The sequence below is a fragment of the Schistocerca serialis genome, chromosome 12 (assembly GCF_023864345.2).
Source record: "Schistocerca serialis cubense isolate TAMUIC-IGC-003099 chromosome 12, iqSchSeri2.2, whole genome shotgun sequence".
In the NCBI taxonomy this organism is placed as follows: Eukaryota; Metazoa; Arthropoda; class Insecta; order Orthoptera; family Acrididae; genus Schistocerca; species Schistocerca serialis.
Window position 1 is genome coordinate 134,032,490 of NC_064649.1, and position 23,441 is coordinate 134,055,930.

The 23,441-nt window shown below is 40.3% G+C and overlaps 1 protein-coding gene across 1 annotated transcript in view; it reads left to right on the forward strand.

The window, feature by feature from the left end:
- Nucleotides 1-23,441, forward strand: part of LOC126428046 (intermembrane lipid transfer protein Vps13) — a 487,343-nt gene that overhangs the window by 167,107 nt on the left and 296,795 nt on the right. The window contains exons 26-28 of the mRNA XM_050089923.1: nucleotides 1,513-1,655; nucleotides 8,613-8,701; nucleotides 12,495-12,724. Coding sequence (XP_049945880.1) covers nucleotides 1,513-1,655; nucleotides 8,613-8,701; nucleotides 12,495-12,724 — 462 coding nt within the window. The remainder of the gene's footprint in view (nucleotides 1-1,512; nucleotides 1,656-8,612; nucleotides 8,702-12,494; nucleotides 12,725-23,441) is intronic.

A 23,441-nucleotide genomic window follows, 5' to 3' on the forward strand; every position in this document is an offset into this window, starting at 1 on the left:
CCCTGTCTGAGCTTGTGCCCTGTCCCTAATAGCCTTACTGTTTACAGGACACTAAACCCTAGTCTTCCCTTCTTACTTCCGCTGTGAGTATTCACTGAAATGCCTTTGTACAACTGCTGCTGAAACAGTGCAAATAAAATTACCACAGTTGAATGAACACTACTAAAACATTACACTACTGGCCATTAAAATTGCTACTCCAAGAAGAAATGCAGATGATATTAGGGTATTCATTGGACAAATATCTTATACTAGAACTGACATGTGCTTAAATTTTCACGCAATGTGGGTGCATAGATCCTGAGAAATCATTACGGCCAGAGGTGGTTGTTCTGGGTACTAACGGCCTTGATATGCCTGGGCATTGAGTCAGAGCTTTCAGACGTTTTCAATTGGTCAGAGATCTGGAGAATGTGCTGGCCAGGGCAGCAGTCGAACCTTTTCTGTATCCAGAAAGGACCTGCAACATGCGGTCGTGTATTATGCTGCTGAAATGTAGGGTTTCGCAGGGATCGAATGGAGGGTAGAGCCACGGGTCGTAACACATCTGAAATGTAACGTCCACTGTTCAAAGCGCTGTCAATGCGAACAAGGGGTGACTGAGATGTGTAATCAGTGGCACCCCATACCATCACGCCGGGTGATACGCCGTGATGGCGATGATGAATACATGCTTCCAATGTGTGTTCACTGCGATGTCATCAAACACGGATGCGACCATCATGATGTTATAAACAGAACCTGGATTCATCCGAAAAAATGACGTTTTGCCACTCGTGTACCCAGGTTCGTCATTGAGTACACCATCGCAGGCGCTCCTGTCTGTGATGGAGCATCAAGGGTAACCGCAGCTGTGGTCTCCGAGCTGATAGTCCGTGCTGCTGCAAACGTTGTTGAACTGTTCGTGCAGATGGTTGTTGTCTCGCAAACATCCCCATCTGTTGACTCAGGGATCGAGATGTGGCTGCACGATCCATTACAGCCGTGCGGATAAGATACCTGTCATCTCGGCTGCTAGTGATACGAGGCCGTTGGGATCCAGCACGGCGTTCCGTATTACCCTCCTGAACCCACTGATTCCATATTCTGCTAACAGTCATCGGATCTCGACCAATGCGAGCAGCAATGTCGCGATACGATAAACTGCAGTCGTGATAGGCTACAACTTGACCTTTATATAGTTGGAAATGTGATGGTATGCATTTCTCCTCCTTACACGAGCCTCATGTCAGCACGTTGTAGGTGTCGCCACAGACGCCAGCCTTGAGTGAATGCTCTGAAAAGCTAACCATTTGCATATCACAGCATCTTCTTCCTGTCGGTTAAATTTCATGTCTGTAGCATGTCATCTCTGTGGTGTAGCAATTTTAATGGCTAGTAGTGTACTTACAGTCCTATGTTAACTTGTGCAATAGATTTCATACTCCTTGTAACAATATCTGTGAACTTTAAAAATACTTAGGAACTTTTATTTTTATTTTAAATTCTAATATGTTTCATTGTCTGTAACAGTTCCTCAGATATATCAGAAACCATCAGTCTCAGATTCACAAGCAGAAGCAGAAGCTGAAACCGCTGCAGTGACAACATCTCTCAAGTTCACGTTCACGATGGAAAACCTCATCATTGACCTCTACACTGGTGGACTGAAAGCTGTAAGTGTGGATCATTTTTGTTCACTTGTAAAGATGGTATCGGTGATAACCTCCTCTGATATGAACTACTTGCAGTGAATAACTACTTTGCTCTTTGGCGCATTTCAAGTATGTGGGCTGTGGGAAGTGCATACGAATAGGAGAATTATTTAGTTTACACTGTGCATTACACTCAGCTTAGATGGTGTGTCCACAAGCATTATTGGCACCTGAACTGCTCAGTCTTCACAAATTCAGCTTTAGGAAATGCTTGTGCGATCCATCCTAGAATATTGCTGGAGCACGTTAGACCCGTACCAGATAGGACCAACAGGAGCTATTGTATGCTTACAAAGAAGAGCAGCACGAATTGTGACGGGTTTGTCTGACCCATGGGAAAGCATTACGGAGTCACTGAAAAACTCAAACTGGCAGACGCTTGAAGATTTACGTCAACTATCTCATGAAAGCCTGCTTCCAAAGCATTTAGAGCCAGTACTAAATGTAAAATCTAGGAATATATACAACTGGCTACATATGGCTCCTGTGGGGACTGCAAAGACTAATTACAGTTTGCACAGAGGCATTTAAGCAGTTGTCCCCATGCTCAATACACAAATTAAATAGGAAGAAACCTCAAAATGTGGTGCAGTGGTACAAAGATAGGCAACTCGCTTTAAATGTTCAGAAATGTAAAATTGTGCGTTTCACAAAATGAAAAAATGTAGTATCCTATGACTGTAATATCAGTGAGTCACAGATGGAATCGCCCAACTTCTGCAAATACCTGGATTGTAGATTTTGGTTTATTGATAGAATACTGTGCAAAAAGGCAAATAGTCTACAAAGGAGAATGCCTACAAATATCTCGTGCGACCCATTGTTGAATGTAGAACCCATACTAAATAGGATTAACAGGGGATATTGAATAGATGAAGAGAAGGGCATTATGAATGGTCACATGTTTGTTTAATCCTTGGAAGAGTGTTACAGAGATACTGAAGGAACTAAGTTGGAAGAATCTTGTAGATAGACATGAACTGTCCCGAGAAAGTCTATTAACAGAGTTTCAAGACTAGCTGTAAATGACGACTCTATTTCTCATGTAGGGATTGCAAGAAGAAGATTAACACTATTATGAGAAGGAAAGTTGCTACTCACCATATAGCGGAGATGCTGAGTCGTAGATCAGCACAATAAAAACACTCTCTCAATTATAGCTTTTAGCCATTAAGGCCTTTGTCAGCAATACACACACATACACACACACACGCACACTCGTGCAAATGCAACTCACACACACGACTGCAATCTCAGGCAACTAAAACCACAGTTTATTAATCTTTTCCTTAGGAGATTAAATTAATTACAACACACAAGGAGCCATTTAAACTATCATTCTTCCTGTGCTCCATACGAGAATGGAACAGGAAGAAACCCTAATAACTGGTACAACTTAGATGTACTCTCTGTCATGCTCTTCACACTGATTTGTAGACTATAGAAGTAGATGTATATGTCTTTGTTTGGATTTTTTATGGTTTATGGCATTGTCCCCATAAATTTAATAGGTAACATAATGTTCTAGGTTATATTTATAAAGCCAAGGGTGCTTCTGATTAAGGTTACTGTCCATTAGATAGCACTTTCAGCTTGACAATCATTCAGTCCACACTCACAGTGGCCATTGTCTTTACAAAACTATTTTTACTCTATTTAGTTTCACTCTGCAATAGTCCCCGTGAAAATTACTTAATTTTAAATCAAACTCTGTTTAGGATAGTTACCTTTTCCTATTCACACATGCACTATTGTTATGTCAAACACTTGAGTCATTCAAATCTGATAAAGTTTTGCTCATAATTTGTTATTACGAGGGTGATTCGAAAAGTTCTGGAAATCACCACGAGAGGTCAGTGCTAACGCAATGAGTTGTTCACGTGATATTCATTGGACTGTTGACTGTAAACACATGCCACATCCAGTGCTCTTGGAAGAGAGCTGTGGCGGTGATGTGGCTCTGTTGTTCCCGCGTAGTGATTTGTGAAGATGGAAAAAATCGATATTCGAGCAGTGATCAAGTATCCTTCGGAATTTTTATTGGCAGATCCAGGTTTCAGGTAGAAACTAGCCATTCTCAATGTACTATCATTGTTGATCAATGCATGTAATGCCTGTTGGTCGGGCTTTATCCACAGTTCATTCAATGAACTTAGATTTGCTGATAAAAATTCCAAAGGATGACTGATAACTGAAATCTATTATTTACAAATCAATATAACAGTCGTTGCGTGCAACAGCCTCTGAATGGAGGATAACCTGATAGTGATTAAGTACTTCGTAAACAAAGGTATGAAAGCAAACGACATTTGTGTCAATTTCCAGTATACACTGTGGACTCTGCTCCTTCATATTCAACTGTTGCCATGTGGATAAATGAATTTAAATTTGGTCGGGAGAGCTTAGATAATGATCCACACTGTGGTCAGCCGAGATGTGTCACTACTCTAGAAATCATTGCAAAAGTGCACAGAATTGTCACATAGGATCGCCGATTGAAAGTGCGTGAAATTGCTCATGCTTGCCAGATGTCATCTGAAAGGGTATATCACATTTAACTGAAGAATTACAAATGAAAAAATTATCTGCAAGATGGGTGCCGCCACTCTTGACGCTGGATCAAAGACGCCTGAGAATGGACATATCGGAACAGTCTTTCAGGAGAAACGAACAAGATTTTTTTTGTGCCAGTTGGAGAAACAGATGAAACTTGGGTGCACTACTATATTCCAGAGACAAAACAACAGTCAGAGCAGTGGAAACATGCCAATTCTCTGCCACCAAAGAAAGCAAGGACAATACCTTCAATGGGAAAGGTCATGGTATCAGTGTTCTGGGATGCGAAGGGGATTCTGTATGGAGATTATCTCCCCACTGGGCAACAATTACTAAAGAATACAATGCTAACCTCCTGGACAAGTTGAAACAAAAGATATGTGAAAAAAGGCCAGGTTTATAAAGGAAGAAAGTCTTCTTCCATCAAGACAATGCATGCCCACATGTGCTGTCAGCATGGCACAATTACACGAACTAAGGTGTAAATTGTTGCCACACCTGCCTTATTCACCTGATATGGCTCCGTTGGACTTCCATCTTTTCCCAAAACTGAAAATTTTTCTTCGTGGACGAAGATTCACTTCCAACGAATAACTGATAGCCAAAGTTGACAACTATTTTGCAGGACTGGAGGAAACTCCATTTTTGAGATGGGATCAAGGCACTGGAACATTGTTGGACCAAGTGCATTAATCTACAAGGAGACTACATTGAAAAATAAAATAAAGTTTCAGTGATTTAAGTACCTTTTTTCTTTTCTTTCCTGTTCTGAGAACATTTCAAACAACCCTTGTATATTGATGCCAAAAGTAAGCCCACCTAGAGGTTGTTCATACATTTAGGTAGGAGAGGCAAATGGAATGGAGTGAGTGTCATCTGATGTTGAGGGTGGGTCTACAGTTCGTGGTAAAAACTCAGATAGGTATGTGAGTGTTATGTTTTGGCTGTTTGAGCACTATTGGAATTTCCCTTTGTAGCAGTGCAAGAGCAGCAAATTTTTCCCAGACACAAATATTTAAAATAGTTTGTCGTATGGGTGCATCTAAAATTGATACAAATTTGATGTTAAAAGTGTTGCCAGAAGTAGAGGATGAAGATTAGAGTTTCAGTAACATGCGCACAGAGGTTAAATTTTAAGCATTGCATTTCACTTATGAGTAACTTGAAACAGTGCAAAGTTGCTGTCATTCAGGTATGAAGTGATGTTAGACTTATCAGTGCAGTTCTTATTTCTAGGGCTGTCATTCTCTCTAATGTGAAATACATTTTGTGATTAAACTGCCCTGATCCTGAATGCAAAGTTGAATGGATCCCTCCTAATACCACAATATACTCTCAGTGAGAGATTGGGAGTTCTCCAAGGACGTGTCCAAATGGACCGAAAATGAAGTTTAGGCAGAGTGCAGCATTTCCACCTGTAAATATACATACTTTATCCTCTACCATATACTTCAAAGTGGTCAGCAGATTCTTTCCATTGTTCCACTGACAGGTGGAGAATAGGAAGAATGACTAGTTGTACACAGTTGCAGAAACTGTTATTAATCTGATTCTGTGATATCTATAGGATTTGTACCTAATGTGATGAAGAATATTCATATTTTCTATTCTGGAAGACTACTCTTGAAATTTTCTACCTATGTTCTCATAAAAGTTACTGCTTCTTTCATAGAATGTGTCAGTGAAGGATTTTTAGTATTTGTGTTACACTCCGTCACCAGTAAAAGAACCCTGTGAAAATTTGAACTGCCCTTCTTTGTATACATTTAATGCCCCTGTTTTGTGACAGGGTCACGAGATCCCCACCAGTTGACGTGCCCCTGTAGCAAGGATAAATGAACTTTATTTATACATTCAAACAGAATGCAACAAAACAGTCATTAAAACTTGAATCAGCACTTTTAGTATAACATGGCAAAAATAATGACTAATTTACCACATCTTATTATGGATATCCTCCACAATAAAATAATACATATCTTGTGCAATCCGGGTTGCTGCTTCTTAATGCTGCCGTAGGTTCATCTTGATGTTACTGCGTCACCATACGGGAATTATGCAATGGTAGAAATAAGTATCAGTACTTCTTGTTCACTGAGAATTTTATTTTGCAAGCTAGATGTTCAGCAGTGAATGTACAAAATCTGACTACATGCTGTTGAAACAAAATTTGGTCCAAGATTGACTTGAGACTGACCTAAGACTGACATATCGCGGCGCACAAATTTCCTCTATTTATATGGTTTTAAACAATTATTTTCATTGTTACGTATTGAATTTTGATGTATACAATTAAAGTTTTTACATACATCTTCCCAAATTACATAAAAATTTACACAGAATAAAAATGAACAATTTTATATACCTAAAAACAAAGATGATGTGACTTACCAAACGAAAACGCTGGCACGTCGATAGACACACAAACAAACACAAACATACACACAAATTTCAAGCTTTCGCAACAAACTGTTGCCTCATCAGGAAAGAGGGAAGGAGTGGGAAAGACGGAAGGATGTGGGTTTTTAGGGAGAGGGTAAGGAGTCATTCCAATCCCGGGAGCGGAAAGACTTACCTTATGGGGGAAAAAAGGATGGGTATACACTCGCTTGCGCGCGCGCGCGCGCGCGCGCGCACACACACACACACACACACACACACACACACACACACACACACACACACACACACACACACACACACATATATCTATCCCGGGATTGGAATGACTCCTTACCCTCTCCCGTAAAACCCACATCCTTTCGTCTTTCCCTCTCCTTCCCTCTTTCCTGATGAGGCAACAGTTTGTTGCGAAAGCTTGAATTTTGTGTGTATGTTTGTGTTTGTTTGTGTGTCTATCGACGTGCCAGCGCTTTCGTTTGGTAAGTCACATCATCTTTGTTTTTAGGTATATTTTTCCCATGTGGAATGTTTCCCTCTATTAATTGAATAATTTTACACAAAGACAGGAAAGAATCTGTTTCTATTAAGACTCTAAATTACATGTTTCATCACTGCAACAATGTATTTTGTTAATTTACATATATTATTTTACTGAGTTAAAGGAATATCATGCTATCATTTCCAGGTGATGTTTCATTTTATGATTGGCAGCGATCTCCAGAGTGAGGTGAATGTCTATGACATGATCATCAAGCTGTAATTTGGAATTTATAAAAGTCATAATATTTTGCTTTGTTAATGGAGTTAACTCCAAATCATTGAATTATACTTATTTTACTAAGTTTTGAAGCTCCTCTTTGTTCTTCCGTGTTTGCGATTTGAAAACTGGGTTGTTTTGAAAATTGGCTTTATGCAAACACAATTAGTTTATTGTTATATTTACCCAGACATGTTTCAACACCTATGTGTCATCTTCAGCGGGTCAAATTTTTATTTCTATAAAGTACAATATCAAATTTTAATACTTTAGCTGCTGTAGGCCTAAGAATTACAATATGCTCAATTTGCTCTGTTTTGTTTAGATACTCACCTTAAAATTACGTTGCTAACTGAACTGTATTATTATACACTGGTTTTAGTGTTAGTTTTCATCATTCTTTTGAGAACATGTCATCTACAATCTTGCCATGAAGAAAATTATTGTGTATTTGTGAAGATCTGTTTCGTGGGTAGAGGTTATTTATGTTTCTGTACTTATATTTCTCATCCTGTTTCATGTTTCTGGTTGGTGTCTCAATCATCTGCTATTTAGTGCATTGTTTTCACTCAGTGTTTCACAAATTTCCACTCACTACTGCACTTCACATGCATTTTCACATAATGTGGCAAAACGTGATCTGAACACACTTCTGACAACATACTCTACGTGAAAGCAATGCACTTAATAGAATTTGGTTGAGACACCAACTAGACACATGAAACAGGACAAAAATGTAAGTGCAGAAATGCACATAACCTCTATCCACAAAACAGATCTTTACAAATACACAATAATTTTCTTCACGGCTAGTTTGCAGATGACATGCTGTCGAAAAAAGACAAAAACGAGCACTAAAACCAATGTATAATAATACAGTTCAGTTAGTGATGTAATTTTAGGGTGTGTCTAAACAAAATGAAGCAAATTGCACATATTGTAATTCTTAGGCCTACAGCAACTAAATTATTATAAATATGATATTGTACTTCACAGAAATAAAAAATTTGACCCACAAGTGATGACGCATAGGTGTTGAAACATGTCTAGGTAAATAAAACAATAAACTAATTGTGTTTGCATAAGGCTGATTTTCAAAACAACCCAGTTATTAAATATATAAACTGCTACAGCCATTAGAGGTTGTAGTGGGTACATAGTATAGCACAGTTGTTTTGTTTTATGGTCGTGTTGTGTTGCAGTTGGATGGGCCGGACTCTCCGCTGCGCTGCGACAATGCGGGCCTTGCTCGCTTCACGCTGCATGTCCTGTCACTGAAGGGCCACATAAGGTATGAATAGAAGTGGATTTGGAGCAGTTCTCAAATTATTTACTTTTTCAATTTTTTTATGTGTTAAATCAATGCAAAATGTTTAGAACTGCTGAAAGTATTCTCGCTTTCAAAATGCAGTATCTGATCAAAATTATCTGGATACCTTTTAATAGACATTAGCATGGGGCATACCCTCCCTGCACTTTTATGACAGCTTTATATCTGCCGGGAATACTTTCCGTGAGGTGTCCAAATGTCTGTGGAGGAATGGCAGCCCATTCTTCTTAAAGAGCCAAAACCAGAGAAAATAGTGATGTTGGACATTGAGGTCTGGAATGAAGTCTGCATTCTAATTCATCCCAAAGATGTTCCATTGGGTTCAGGTTGATGCAGGCCAGTCGATTTCAGGGATATTGTTGTCCACAAACCATTGCCTCCCAACATTGTTTCGTGACAGGTGCATTGTCATGCCACTAAAACCGTCGTTGTCTTTGTAAGCAGTACACTACACTGTAAAATTCTTTCATATTCTTCCAAATTTAGTGTTTCCTTAAGCACAGTAAAGGGTCCACACCCTAACCGTGGAAAACATCACCAACACCCCCTCCTCCATATGACATATGATGGCATGCGACATTCTCCAGGCATTTGCCAAACCGACGACCCTCCGTAGGATAGTCGCAGGGTAAAGCTTGATTCATCACTCTGATTCACTTGTTTCCAGCTACCCATTGTCCAGTGATGTTTAAGGAGACGGTGTGGTTTTTAGGTCTCTTATTTGATAGCAAACTTGTTTGGTTGCCACATCTCAAGAAGCTCAAAACACGAGCCTGTGAAGTGCTGAATATCATAAAGTGCTTGAACAGGAAGAACTGGGGTGCAGATACATCCTGCTTCCTTGCTGCAGTTCTATAAGGGTTTTGTGCACCCACATCTTGTTTGTTGTTGTACGGGCTATGGCTGGGCATGGCCAACACATTTAAAGATGTTCAACTCCCTGCGCCACAAGGGCATCAGATTTGACACACGAGCGTGTAGGACGAACCCTGTACTGAACTAACGTGCAGAGGAAGGCGAGCTGTCATTAGCTGCTCGGCGGCGGTTCCTTGTGGCGAAACAGGTGCTCAAACTTGAGTCGTTTGCAACTTTACTGGCTTTCCCTGCAGCTATTAATATCAGAAAATCCTTAGGAGGACTCTGTCGCCCTTGTCCGTGAGGGACAAAACTGGTCGGTATACGTGCAAAGCAGCTGTTATTGGATCTTGGAGTCTCTCCACCAGACATACAGAGGCAGGGTTGGTGCAAATCTCTGGCACAGTGATGAGGATGAGGAAAAATAAAGAGGAAGACTGACGAATAATGCAGTTAAGAAATGGGAGGAAGAGGAGATTCTTTTTTCTGGGGGGAGGGGGGCCAGAGGGAAGGAGGAGGGGGGGAGGGGGGAGGAGGACTGGGGAGGGGGTGAGGAGGGGTGGGGAGGGGGAGGGGGTGAATGAGAAACAGAAGTAATGAAGAAGATAATTAAATGAGGCATAATAAACAAAAACAAAATGCAAAAGATGGTGATGGTGACATTGAAAGTTGAGAAGGTACGAATTTACATCCAAGAAGTTGTGAAGATGGGTTGCAGGCAAATTCCGATATCCAGAATTAAGAGAAAACTAGTATTGGGTGGGGGAATCTGGTCGCTTGAGTCATGTTGTAGAGCATGTTCGGCAGCTAGCAAGCACTCGTCCTCACTATAGAGAGGTATTTTTCATTCTAGGCTTGAGTAATCTGCCGTTCCCTTTCAACATTACCCAGTGAATTTCTTTCTCATCCCCAATGAACAAGCTGTTAGCTCTGAAAGCTAGTGAGTTCATCATTTCTACTTTTATGTTTGCCTTATCAGCAGGATGACGCATTATGCCTCCTGGGGATAATTACTGCAAGTTATTTTGTTTCATAATTTATTACTCTTCTCTGTATTTTAGACACAATAATGTAATGTTATAGAAAACATATTCTCTAAGTGGTCTAAAATAAAAAAAGTGTACAGATTGAAATTTGCTGCAAACTATAGTATAAATAAATATTGCTAACTCTCTTAGAGCCAGTCCAAATTCCCTTAACCCTGCTGTTCAGATCACTTTTACGATACAAATATACTGTTCACGTCAATGTGACCCGACATTAAAATATTGCAAAAATACTTCAACTAGTGCAAAATTTTTGTGCTGTTGTTGACATTGTTATATACCAGTGTGTTGTTGTTGATGATGATGATGATGATGATGATGATGAGTATATACAAAACTATATTTCAAAACAATTGTCATTTTAATATTACATATGGTAATTTGGAACAGCAGACAGTTTACTGTAAGGCATCCTTCATGTGAAGTATCACATTGTTATTCTTTTCATACTTTTTTTAATTACTTTGTCCCTCCTGCTGGAGGTTCGAGTCCTCCCTCGGTCATGGATGTGCGTGTTGTTCTTAGTATAAGTTAGTTTAAGTAGTGTGCAAATCGAGGGACTGATGACTTCAGCATTTGGATCCCTTAGGAATTCACACACTCATTTGAACATGTTTTAATTACTGTACTGAATGCTTTGTGGACATAAGACACGCAAACATTGACAAAATCATAAATACAAAACAACAGATTTTAATATAGGCAATTATTTTTGAAAGCAGAATATTTATTTTCTTTTATTCTTACACTTTCCAATTGGGAATTAAATAGGTGGCATGTGTTTGGCAAAAGTGTTTATTACATTTTGCACAAAGTGTGTTTTATTGTCATTGCTATCTGGACACAGGTTACAGTGTGCACATTTAGAAGGTTTTATTGTTGTTACCTGTTCTGACACACTTGCCACAACTGCAGGGTTTTATTCTCGGAGAACTTGTTCTTGGTAAATGTTTCCGTGATGCAGTGTGTTCTACTAGCAATGACTTTTCAAGAATATCCTGCCCATCAATATTTGACATATTTATTATTTCATTTTGAAGCACTGTATGAAATACCACTGCAAATGAACTTTTTACATCACTTATTTTGCTGGACGAATAACTGGTAACCCCTGGGTTTCTCTTGATGATATTCATAGTGGATAGGCAACAATTTTTTGCTGGTGGGTGTAACTGCTATTCTGTGTTCCCATTTTTGCACAGAAAAAATTGTAAACTATTTTATGCAAGCTGTGGACTGCTGTCACTGTCATCAGAAGAATTGTTTTCAGCCATGTGACTCTCATGATCTGCAAATCCAAAATGTGTTCTGACATCTTTTGAGGAATTTACTAATCCTGCCAACTCGACATCAGTCAATGATCTAATTGCCATGTTTTCACAATTCAAACTGATCAGTAACAATAAATATAGAGGCTTTGTTGATTGTTCATTGTATGTCAGAACAATAAAAGTCATTGTTACCATATAGTATAACAGAACATTAATAAAAATTTACTTGAGAGTGATGATTTGTGTTGGGTCACAATGACTTAAATGTTACATATAAAACTATTAAGGTTTATGTCCAAACTACTTGAAATATTCAAAAAATATTTTCATACATGTATTTCTTATGCATTTTCAGCCAAAGATACCACGTTTCATAAAGTTATTGTGGTATTTAAATGGTGAGAAATGAAATGCATAACCATTTTCGACCATATAGACACAAACAGAACAGCAGAGTTAAACAGAAAAACTGAGAAATGGTGATCACAATGGAAGTATTCAGCATCTGACTCCCTATAAAAATGGGGAAAATTGTGAGGAATATTTAGATATCGATCAGTATGTAATTATATTTTTGTACAGGTCAGACGGCTGCATAGCCGTATCCGCTCTGCTGGTAGACTGTATGCTCGACGATACGAGATTCGGCCGGGAGAAGGCGCTGACGCGCCTGATGCAGCGAAAGAGGGGGACCGCTCCGGAAGCGTCTCCCGTCAAGAGTGGTTCACCGGCGAGAGGGACGCCACCTACGGAAGGTGCCTTCCGCTCCATGCTGGACCTCACCTACCAGCAGAAGGATGGTGACAGCTTCGGTGAGGATTACATGGTGTAATTGTGTGACAAAAGTCTCGTGTATCACTCGAAGGCACAACAGGTAGTACAAATGGCTAATTTCTAATCTACATCTAAATACGTACTCCACAAGTCATCATATGGTGCATATCGGAGGGTACACCACTACTAGTAGTTTCCTTTCCTGTTCCACTCACGAACATAGTGAGGTAAAAATGACTCAGTATGCTTCCATAAGAGCTGTAATTTACCATATCTAATCTTCATGGTCCTTATGCAAAATGCACACTGTGTGATCAACAATATCCAGACGCCTGGCTGAAAATGACGTAAAAGTTTGTGGCTCCCTCCATCGGTAATGCTGGAATTCAATATGGTGTTCGCCCCACCTGTAGCCTTGATGACAGCTTCCACTTCTGTAGACATACGTTCAATCAGGTGCGGGAATATTTTTTGGGAATGGCAGGTCATTCTTTAAAGAGTGCTGCACTGGGGAGAGGTATCGATCTCGGTCGGTGAGGCCTGGCACGAAGTCGGTGTTCCAAAACATCCCAAAGGTGTTCTGCAGTATTCAGGTTAGGACTCTGTGCAGGTCAGTCCATTACAGGGATGTTATTGTCATGTAACCAGTCCGGCACAGGCCGTGCATTATGAACAGCTGCTCGATCGTGTTGGAAGATGCAATCGCCATTCTCGAATTACTCTTAAACAGTGGGAAGCAGGAAGGTGCTTAAAACATCGGTGTATTCCTATGCTGTGATAATGCCATGCAAAACAACAAGGAGTGCAAGCCCATTCCATGAAAAAACACGACCACACCACACCGTAACACCACCACCTCCGAATTTTACTGTTGGCAAAACACATGCTGGCAGATGACGTTCACCGGGCATTCGCCATACCCACACCCTGCCATCGGATCGCCACATTGTGTACCGTGATTCGTCACTCCACGCTCCTTACACCAAGCGAGGTGTTGTTTGGCATTTACTGGTGTGGTGTGTGGCTTATAAGCAGCCCTTAACCATGAAATCAAAGTTTTCTCACCACCCACCTGTCACACACAGTACTTGCAGTGCATGCTGATGCAGTTTGGAATTCCTGTGTGATGATCTGCATAGACGTCTGCCTATTACACATTACAACCCTCTTCAACCTGGTTGGCCTGTACGCTTTTGTGCTGTACGTGTCCCTTCACGTTTCCACTTCACTATCACATTGGAAACAGTGGACCTAGGAATGTTTAGGAGTGTGGAAATCTTGTGTACAGACATATGACACAAGTGACATCCAATCACCTGACCACATCCGAGCCCCATTCTGTTCTCTCATGATGTCTAGTGACTACTGAGGTCCCTGATATGGAGTACCTGGCAGTAGGTGGCAGCACAATGCACCTAATATGAAAAACGTATGTTTTTGGGAGTGTCCGGATACTTTTAATCAAATAGTGTATGTGGTCTCCTTTAGAAACGAGCCACTTTGTTCTAAAATTGTGCCAATAAACAAATTTGCCTCTTCACCTTCCCCTCTACCATCCTTACGTCCTTGTTGTTTCTCGTGTTGCTTTGCAATGTTATGTCTCACTATTTAATCAACATGACTGTGTTGAGCAACATACTGTTAGTGCCGTATTCAAACATCGCAGAATTATTTTTTCCTACTCACCGGCATCAATTTACAGTTTTCTACATTTGGAGCGATATGCCATTCATTACACCAACTAAAAATATTGTCAAAGCCATCTTGTATCATCCTGCAGACATCCTACAACAAAACTTTCCCATACACACCACTGTCATCGGCAAATATTTGCAGACTGCTGCTGACCCTGCCCCTCAGATTATTTATGAATATAGAAAATCAGAACAGTCGTATAAATACATTTTCCTAGGGCACTCCTGATGATACCCTCACCTCTGTTGAACACTCACTATCTACAGGTTCATTTCAGTTCCATAGAGAAGAATATTCTGGGAAAAAGTACTTATTAGGCTACAACGAGAACATGAAAATTTACAACTGGTAGAAGATGGTATCAGGGCACAGTGACGGATGATCTAGGCATTTTCAAGTTAGGAGTCTGCAAAATCTCCTGACGGTGTGGCAAAGCAGACATTAGGGAAACTGTAAGCACGGTAGAAGAGAGATGCTGTGAACACTGACGTCACACTGAATTACGCCTGACCACCCAATCAGCTGTGACACACAATAAAAGCTGGCTATACCAGGGGTTACAACAACAGTAAAGTACATAGGCAATTGTACTGCTCCTGGGATTACATGATCAAAGAGGCCATTGAAATTAAGATGCAAGATGGTCTAATTAATGATTGTGGCCTACAACTGAGTCATACATGGAACCCTGCACTGAGCATAGAAAAAGAAAAAGCACACTGTGGGGTCCGCACCCGACAGTGATAGCTTGAACACTGGGAACCAGAGTTGGGTGCCAGGCAACACCACCATTCAATGCAGCGGCTGCACAGATAGCAGATGGTTATGGCCATCATACAAAGGTATGCTGAAAAGTAATGCCTCCAATTTTTTTATGTGAAAAGTTTTAAAACTTTTTAAACAAAACAGATGTTACCAACATTGTACGTCTTTATTCTTCATGGTTATATACAGGGTGGTCCATTGATTGTGACCGGGCCAAATATCTTACGAAATAAGCGCCAAGCGAAAAAAACTAGAGAGAACGAAACTTGTCTAGCTTGAAGGGGGAAACCAGATGGTGCTACAGGACTATTACGAATGATTGAAGCGATTTCATAAATTCACTGTAGCTCCGTTCATTGACATATGGTCACGACACACTACAGATACGTAGAAAAACTCATAAACTTTTGTTCGGCTGAAGCCGCACTTCAGGTTTCTGCCGCCATAGCACTCGAGAGCGCAGTGAGACAAAATTGCGACAGGAGCTGAGAAAGCGTATGTCGTGCTTGAAATGCACTCACATCAGTCAGTCATAACAATGCAACGACACTTCAGGACGAAGTTCAACAAAGATCCACCAACTGCTAACTCCATTCGGCGACGGTATGCGCAGTTTAAAGCTTCTGGATGCCTCTGTAAGGGGAAATCAACGGGTCGGCCTGCAGTGAGCGAAGAAACGGTTGAACGCGTGCGGGCAAGTTTCACGCGTAGCCCGCGGAAGTCGACGAATAAAGCAAGCAGGGAGCTAAACGTACCACAGCCGACGGTTTGGAAAATCTTACGAAAAAGGCTAAAGCAGAAGCCTTACCGTTTACAATTGCTACAAGCCCTGACACCCGATGACAAAGTCAAATGCTTTGAATTTTCGGCGCGGTTGCAACAGCTCATGGAAGAGGATGCGTTCAGTGCGAAACTTGTTTTCAGTGATGAAGCAACATTTCTTCTTAATGGTGAAGTGAACAGACACAATGTGCGAATCTGGGCGGTAGAGAATCCTCACGCATTCGTGCAGCAAATTCGCAATTCACCAAAAGTCAATGTGTTTTGTGCAATCTCACGGTTTAAAGTTTACGGCCCCTTTTTCTTCTGCGAAAAAAACGTTACAGGACACGTGTATGTGGACATGCTGGAAAATTGGCTCATGCCACAACTGGAGACCGACAGCGCCGACTTCATCTTTCAACAGGATGGTGCTCCACTGCACTTCCATCATGATGTTCAGCATTTCTTAAACAGGAGATTGGAAAACCGATGGATCGGTTGTGGTGGATTTCTTTCTGTGGGGTTATGTGAAAGATTCAGTGTTTAAACCTCCTCTACCAAGAAACATGCCAGAACTGCGAGCTTGCATCAACAATGCTTTCGAACTCATTGATGGGGACATGCTGCGCCGAGTGTGGGAGGAACTTGATTATCGGCTTGATGTCTGCCGAATCACTAAAGGGGCACATATCGAACATTTGTGAATGCCTAAAAAAAGTTTTTGAGTTTTCGTATGTGTGTGCAAAGCATTGTGAAAATATCTCAAATAATTAAGTTATTGTAGAGCTGTGAAATCGCTTCAATCATTTGTAATAACCCTGTACAGTTGGCCCGCTAGATGGTGCTGCCATAGGTAAAACGGATATCAACTGCATTTTTTAAATAGGAACCCCCATTTTTATTACATCTTTGTGTACTATGTAAAGAAATATGAATGTTTTAGTTGGACCACTTTTTTCACTTTGTGAAAGATGGCGCTGTTATAGTCACAAACATATGGCTCACAGTTTTAGACGAACAGTTGCTAACAGATAGGTTTTTTCAACTAAAATACAGAACGTAGGTACGTTTGAACATTTTACTTCGGTCGTTCCTATGTGATACGTGTACCTTTGTAAACTTATCATGTCTGAGAACGCATGCTGTTACAGCATGATTACCTATACCTACCACATTAATGCAATAAATGCTCAAAATGATGGGTGCCAACCTCAATGCATTTGGCAATACGTGTAACGACATTCCTCTCAACACCGACGTTTTTGAGATTCCAGGTTCTCGCACAATTTGCTACTGATGTGCGGATTAGCCGCAACAGCAGCTAAAACACCTACTTGGGCATCATAATATGTTGCAGGTCATGGTTGACATTTCACATGTGGCTGAACACTTTCTGTTTGCATAAATAACGTAACTATCTGGCGAACGCTCCGGACACTTGGATGATGTCGTCCAGGATGCTGAGCAGCATACATAGCACACGCCCGTTGGGCATTTTGATCACAGTAGCCATACATCAATACAATATCGACCTTTTCCGCAGTTGGTAAATGGTCCATTTTAACACGGGTAATGTATCATGAAGGAAATACCGTCCACACTGGTGGAGTGTTACGTGATACCACGTACTTATATGTTTGTGACTATTACAGCACCATCTATCACAAAGCAAAAAAAGTGGTCCAACTACAACATTCATATTTCTTTACGTACTACACAAATATGTAATAAAAAACGCAGTTGATATTCGTTAGACCTATGGCAGTGCCATCTAGCAGGCCAAGCATAATGCCATCTGGTTTCCCCCTTCAACCTAGATGAGTTTCGTTCTTTGCAGTTTTTTTGTTTGATATTTATTTTGTGAGATATTTGGACCGGTCGCTATCAATGGACAACCCTGTATTTGCAGTCCCGTCCTACAAGAGGGCTTCAAATTATAGGGCGTAAGATGGGAGTAAAGAACATAGCTACGTAGGTGTGTGAAAAACAGCATGCTGTAATTGAGTTTAGAATTTGAAGAGTTCACCCACACATGGAACTCCCTCTCTTTAAGCATTACAGTGCCAGACTACACACGAGCGCTGTGACATCTGCGACAATCTGACTCCTCGGGTTTACTGTCGATCATCATCATCATCATCATCATCATCATCATCATCATCCTCCGTACAGTCTTGGCTTGGCCTCATCAGATTTTCATCTGTTCCCAAAACTTAAAGAATACCTTTGAGAACATCTCTTTCATAGTGATGAAGCAGTGCAAGCAGAGGTGAGGTTGTGACTCCATAAACGAGTCGGAACACTCTACATTGTGGTACTAACAAACTCTCTCTCATCAGGAGAAATGTGCTCATTGCCAGGATGACTATGATGAGAAGTAATTATATAGATGTGAAGAATAAAGATGTAGAATGTTAATCAAGTAAATAATTAAAACAAAGTTCTAAATCTTTTACACACAAAATTTGGAGGCATTACTTTTCAGCACACTCTCATATATGGGACATTGACAAGGCCATGGAGCAGTCATTAGGGTGTAGTGGTTAATAAAAAAGAAAAAAGAGAAGAAAAGAAAAGGTTGAAAATGTGGAAAGAAATCGTGAGTAAAAAGGTGTTTTTTAAAAGCGTTAATGACTGTGAAAAAGGGAAAGAATGAAATACAAATCGGACTTCGTATTACAGAAAAGCTATCGGACTTCGTGATTCGGAAAAGCTATTGTTGGGTTGGTCCTTGTGGCGTTTTTGAGCAAAAGTTAAACCAATTTCCACTACAAAAATTATTTGAAAAAAGGCAGAGAATAACAAATGCAACTAACAGGGGGAAATGGCATAGATAAGAGTTCATCCTTTACCAGGTTAACATGTCTTCTTTCGTGCGGTGTTCAGGTCTTCAAAAATCTCCTACTTCATTTCTGTGTGAAAAGTCTGCTCCGAAATCTTGCAATAAGTTTCATTATCCAGGAATTTCTAATGTATACAAAACCATCTTGATATTAAATACAATTTATTTTACACTGCTTCCCTCCTCCAAATGTCATAACAACTTCCACGATATGTCTACACATTAATAAGGTTTTTTTTTATTTTTTTTTATTTTTTATTTATTTATTTATTTTTTTTTTTTTGTCAGATCACGTCTGCATTAAGCTTCCACTCTCGAGAGACAAAAAAGAAACGGATAGAAAAAAAAAAGTTACAATTTTAGTGTTTTCTCTGCCATCGAGCGCTCATAATGCTGCGACGGTATAATTTATGTCTGAGGGAACGAGTGTAGTGCGGCGAAATTCAAAGACCCGCTATAAGGGGCTTCCTGAAGATGAGGAGTCCATGAAATATTGTGGAATAATTAAGATGTGACCCTGCTGGACGAGTTAAAGCAATTAAACCTTACAAAAGCTGATGTAGCTGTAACATCAGAAACAAAGACGAAACTGCAAGGCTCAAAAGAAGTTAATAGTTATATTATTGATATACAGCAGAGTAAGTTGAATTGAATGGGCAAGAGCTGGAGTTGCAGTTATGATCGAAAGTGGCTATGGAAAATGATTGCTATAATATACATTTGTAAATAAGACTGATGCATGTAAGATTAAAGATATTGAGAACGGTGGTGAATACAATTTGTGTATGTGCTCCAGAGGAGGACATAAAACAAGGAACATGCAACCTACAAATGCATGCAGGTAATGATTAATGGCATACCTAAAGCAGAATATTTAATAATTGCTGGTGATCTCATTCCAAGTATAGATAAATTTACCATTAACCAATAATGGAACAACATGGAGAACATCCTAAAAAACTGTAATGGAGATCAGTTAAGAAATTTTTCTGCCTTCAACCATGGAAGAATAAGAAATAGGTTTTCCTACCATTAACACACACACAAATTTATATGGACTGCAAGGGGTACAAGATCTAAGTATGTTATTACAAATGGGGAAAGCCACTCCATTAATAGAAGATGCAAGAGTCTACAGAGGTTATATAAAAAAATTAGGAACCCACTGGATAGCAATAGAAGCACTAGAAAAAAGCAAACAGAAAAAGATCCAAGCATTAGCTGAATGTACAGGAGATGTACAGATGAAACACTAAGATGTTGGAACATTAATGATGAGTGAAAGAAATAGTAAGAATAATAAAAGTAGCTGGTTATGAAGTGTTAGGAAAAAGGTTAAAGTATAAAAGCAAAAGGAGACTCTCAATTTGGAACGAAGATTTAGCAGACATCATACAATGTAAGAAACAAGCCTACCTGCAATATCTGCAGTCAAGAAAACATGAAGGCTACATTGAGTATAAGTGGCACACAGCAGTGGTTAGAAGAGAGGGGGAAAAAAACTGGGGATTTTTTGTGAGTGAAAAGCAGCAGGCTAAGCATGGGCAACAAACTAAAGACTTAAAGATACTGAAACAATTTAATAAATATGAAAGAGATTTGATTCAAACTAACCCCATTTCAGAACATGAATAGCTGGATTATTTGTAAAACAATGTTACGAAAAGGGTAGGCACTACTCACCATCCAGCAGAGATTCTGTGTTGAAGGTAGGCACAACAAAAGACTGTCAAACAAGTAAGCTTTCGGAATGAGATTTTCACTCTGCAGCGGAGTGTGCGCTGATATGAAACTTCCTAGCCAATTAAAACTGTCTGCCGGATCGAGACTCGAACTTGGGACCTTTGCCTTTCACGGGCAAGTGCTCTACCATCTGAGCTACCCAAGCACGACTCACGCCCCATCCTCACAGCTTTACTTCTGCCAGTATCTCGTCTCCTACTTTCCAAACTTCCAGAAGATTTCCTGCAAAACCTTGCAGAACTAGCACTCCTGGAAGAAAGGATATTGGGGAGACGTGGCTTAGCCACAGCCTGGGGGATGTTTTCAGAATGAAATTTTCACTCTGCAGTGGAGTGTGCGCTGATACGAAACTTCCTGGTGGATTAAAACTGTGTGCCGGACCGAGACTCGAACTTGGGACCTTTGCCTTTCACGGGCAAGTGCTCTATCATCCGAGCTATCCAAGCACGACTCATGCCCCGTCCTCACAGCTTTACTTCTACCAGTACCTCACCTCCTACTTTCCGAACTTGCAGGAGAGCTTCTGTGAAGGATGGGGCAAGAGTTGTGCTTGGGTAGTTCAGATGGTAGAACACTTGCCCGCGAAAGGCAAAGGTCCCGAGTTCGAGTCTCGGTCCGGCACACAGTTTTAATCTGCCAGGAAGTTTCAAGTAAGCTTTCGGTGAAAAAGTCCTTCATTGGAATATCTCTCTCTCTCTCTCTCTCTCTCTCTCTCTCTCTCTCTCTCTCTCTCTCTCTCTCTCTCTCTCACACACACACACACACACACACACACACACACACACACACACACACACACACGATGGAGGACATACTGACTGTATGTAATTTCTGGTCTGCAAATCCACATTACCGTTTATTCACTGAAAGAAAATGTTCCTACTTGCTATTTACTCAGTAGGGTCAGGAACTATGATTATAAATACAAGTTTTGACTTGTAACTAATTAATATATTCAGTAAAAATTCACATGCACAAACATAATACAAGGTTTGAATGAAAAGTAATGCGTCCACCTTCATTAATTGGGTTTGGATGGAAATATTTTAATAAATCAAACGCAGAAATAACCCTTAGAATGTGATCTTTAATTACCAATATTCACTTTTCCACATAATCACAAGCAAATTGGATAAATTTCTACCAACGATGAACAACTTTTCTGAAACCGTCACAGAGGTAGTCGACACTCTGTACCCGTAAGCAGAGTCTAACAGTTCTCTCAACGTCTTCAGCAGAAGCGTAATGATGTCCCTGCAGATCGTCTTTCATTATCAGGAACAGATATAAGTCAGACGGTGCTAAATCTGGACTGTATGGAGGATGCCGTACGGTGGCGAGATTGTCTCTGAAGTTATGCTGTGGTGGCACGTGAAGTATTTGTCATGCAGGTCAGATGTTCCTGCCTCAACATCTTTAAATTTACTTGCCCAACAACGCACAGTACTCACATCAACACAATCACCATAAACTGTATTCATTCTCTGATGAATCTGCTTTGGGGTGACACCTTCTGCTGTCAAGAATTCAATGACTGCACATTTCTTAAATCACATTGACCAAACGTCTGTGCAGGGTTCCATACTTTACACTCTAACAACACAACTGTTCAATGCTAAGGCTTTCCACCAACTGGAACTGTAGAGAAGAGGCTACGAAACAAGCCAGTACCTGCCGCATTCCAACACTGTCAACTGTTAAAGAGTTGCGAAGGTGGATGCATTGCTTTTTAGTCAACCCTCATAATATTCATGATGATGATGATGATGACGATGATGATAACAATGTCCCTATTGGAAACAGAATTATTAGCAGTTCAGAGGCGACCTCTACAGTAAGTTCCAAGTAAAATAATCTACAACCCTGACTTCTAATCTTCAAAGTTAATTGCTCGCCTTAAAAGTGGAAAATAATTTCGCCACTTGCCATGTGATTTTGTCAGCATTATGAGCGGCACACAAACTGTTACTTCTGTGAAAACTAAGTAATTCAGGACTGTGTACAGTCCTCACGAGTTCACTTTCTACTTCTACAGAAAATGCATTTGGTGGTTGCCTGGCTGTGACATCATCCAAGGCACGGCACACACAGATGTTTGTCTGATGCAGGCAGATTGATATCTCGGTGCAAAGTGTCTCCTCTTCCTGCCTCAGTGGCTGTATTTATATGTAGACACTACGGGCCATCAAACGTAACATCTGCTATCGACTGCTGTAGGCACAGGTAGCAGCACGTAAATGGCCCCTTTCTCAGATACATATTAATTAATATCTCTGTTGTTTAACGGTTTCCAATCTTCTTAATTTTTATATGAATGAATGGAGTTAAGTTGGTTTTAGTTACAGAAGAAGTTTTAGCTCAACTGCATTTAAATTTTGCCATCTAGTATTTTTAGAATGGAATGGACAACAGAACGTACCTCTCAGTTGCCTCTGTAAGAGTCCTTGTAATGATTGTTATTTACAGTAAAGTCTTGAAACTTGGTACAAATGTCTCATTTCATCAATGTAAGCAAGTGCTGTAAATAGAATTCTTTGTAATGAATACAAATTGTTGTTGTTGTCTTCAGTCCTGAGACTGGTTTGATGCGGCTCTCCATGCTACTCTATCCTGTGCAAGCTTCTTCGTCTCCCAGTACCTACTGCAGCCTACATCCTTCTGAATCTGCTTAGTGTATTCATCTCTTGGTCTATCTCTACAATTCGTGCCCTCCAATGCTAAATATGTGATCCCCTGATGCCTCAGAACATGTCCTACCAACCGATCCCTATTTCTAGTCAAGGTGTGCCACAAATGTCGCATCTCCCTAATTCTATTCAATATCTTCTCATTAGTTATGTGATCTACCCATCTAATCTTCAGCATTCTTCTGTAGCACCACATTTTGAAAGCTTCTATTCTCTTCTTGTCCAAACTATTTTCGTCCATGTTTCACTTCCATACATTGC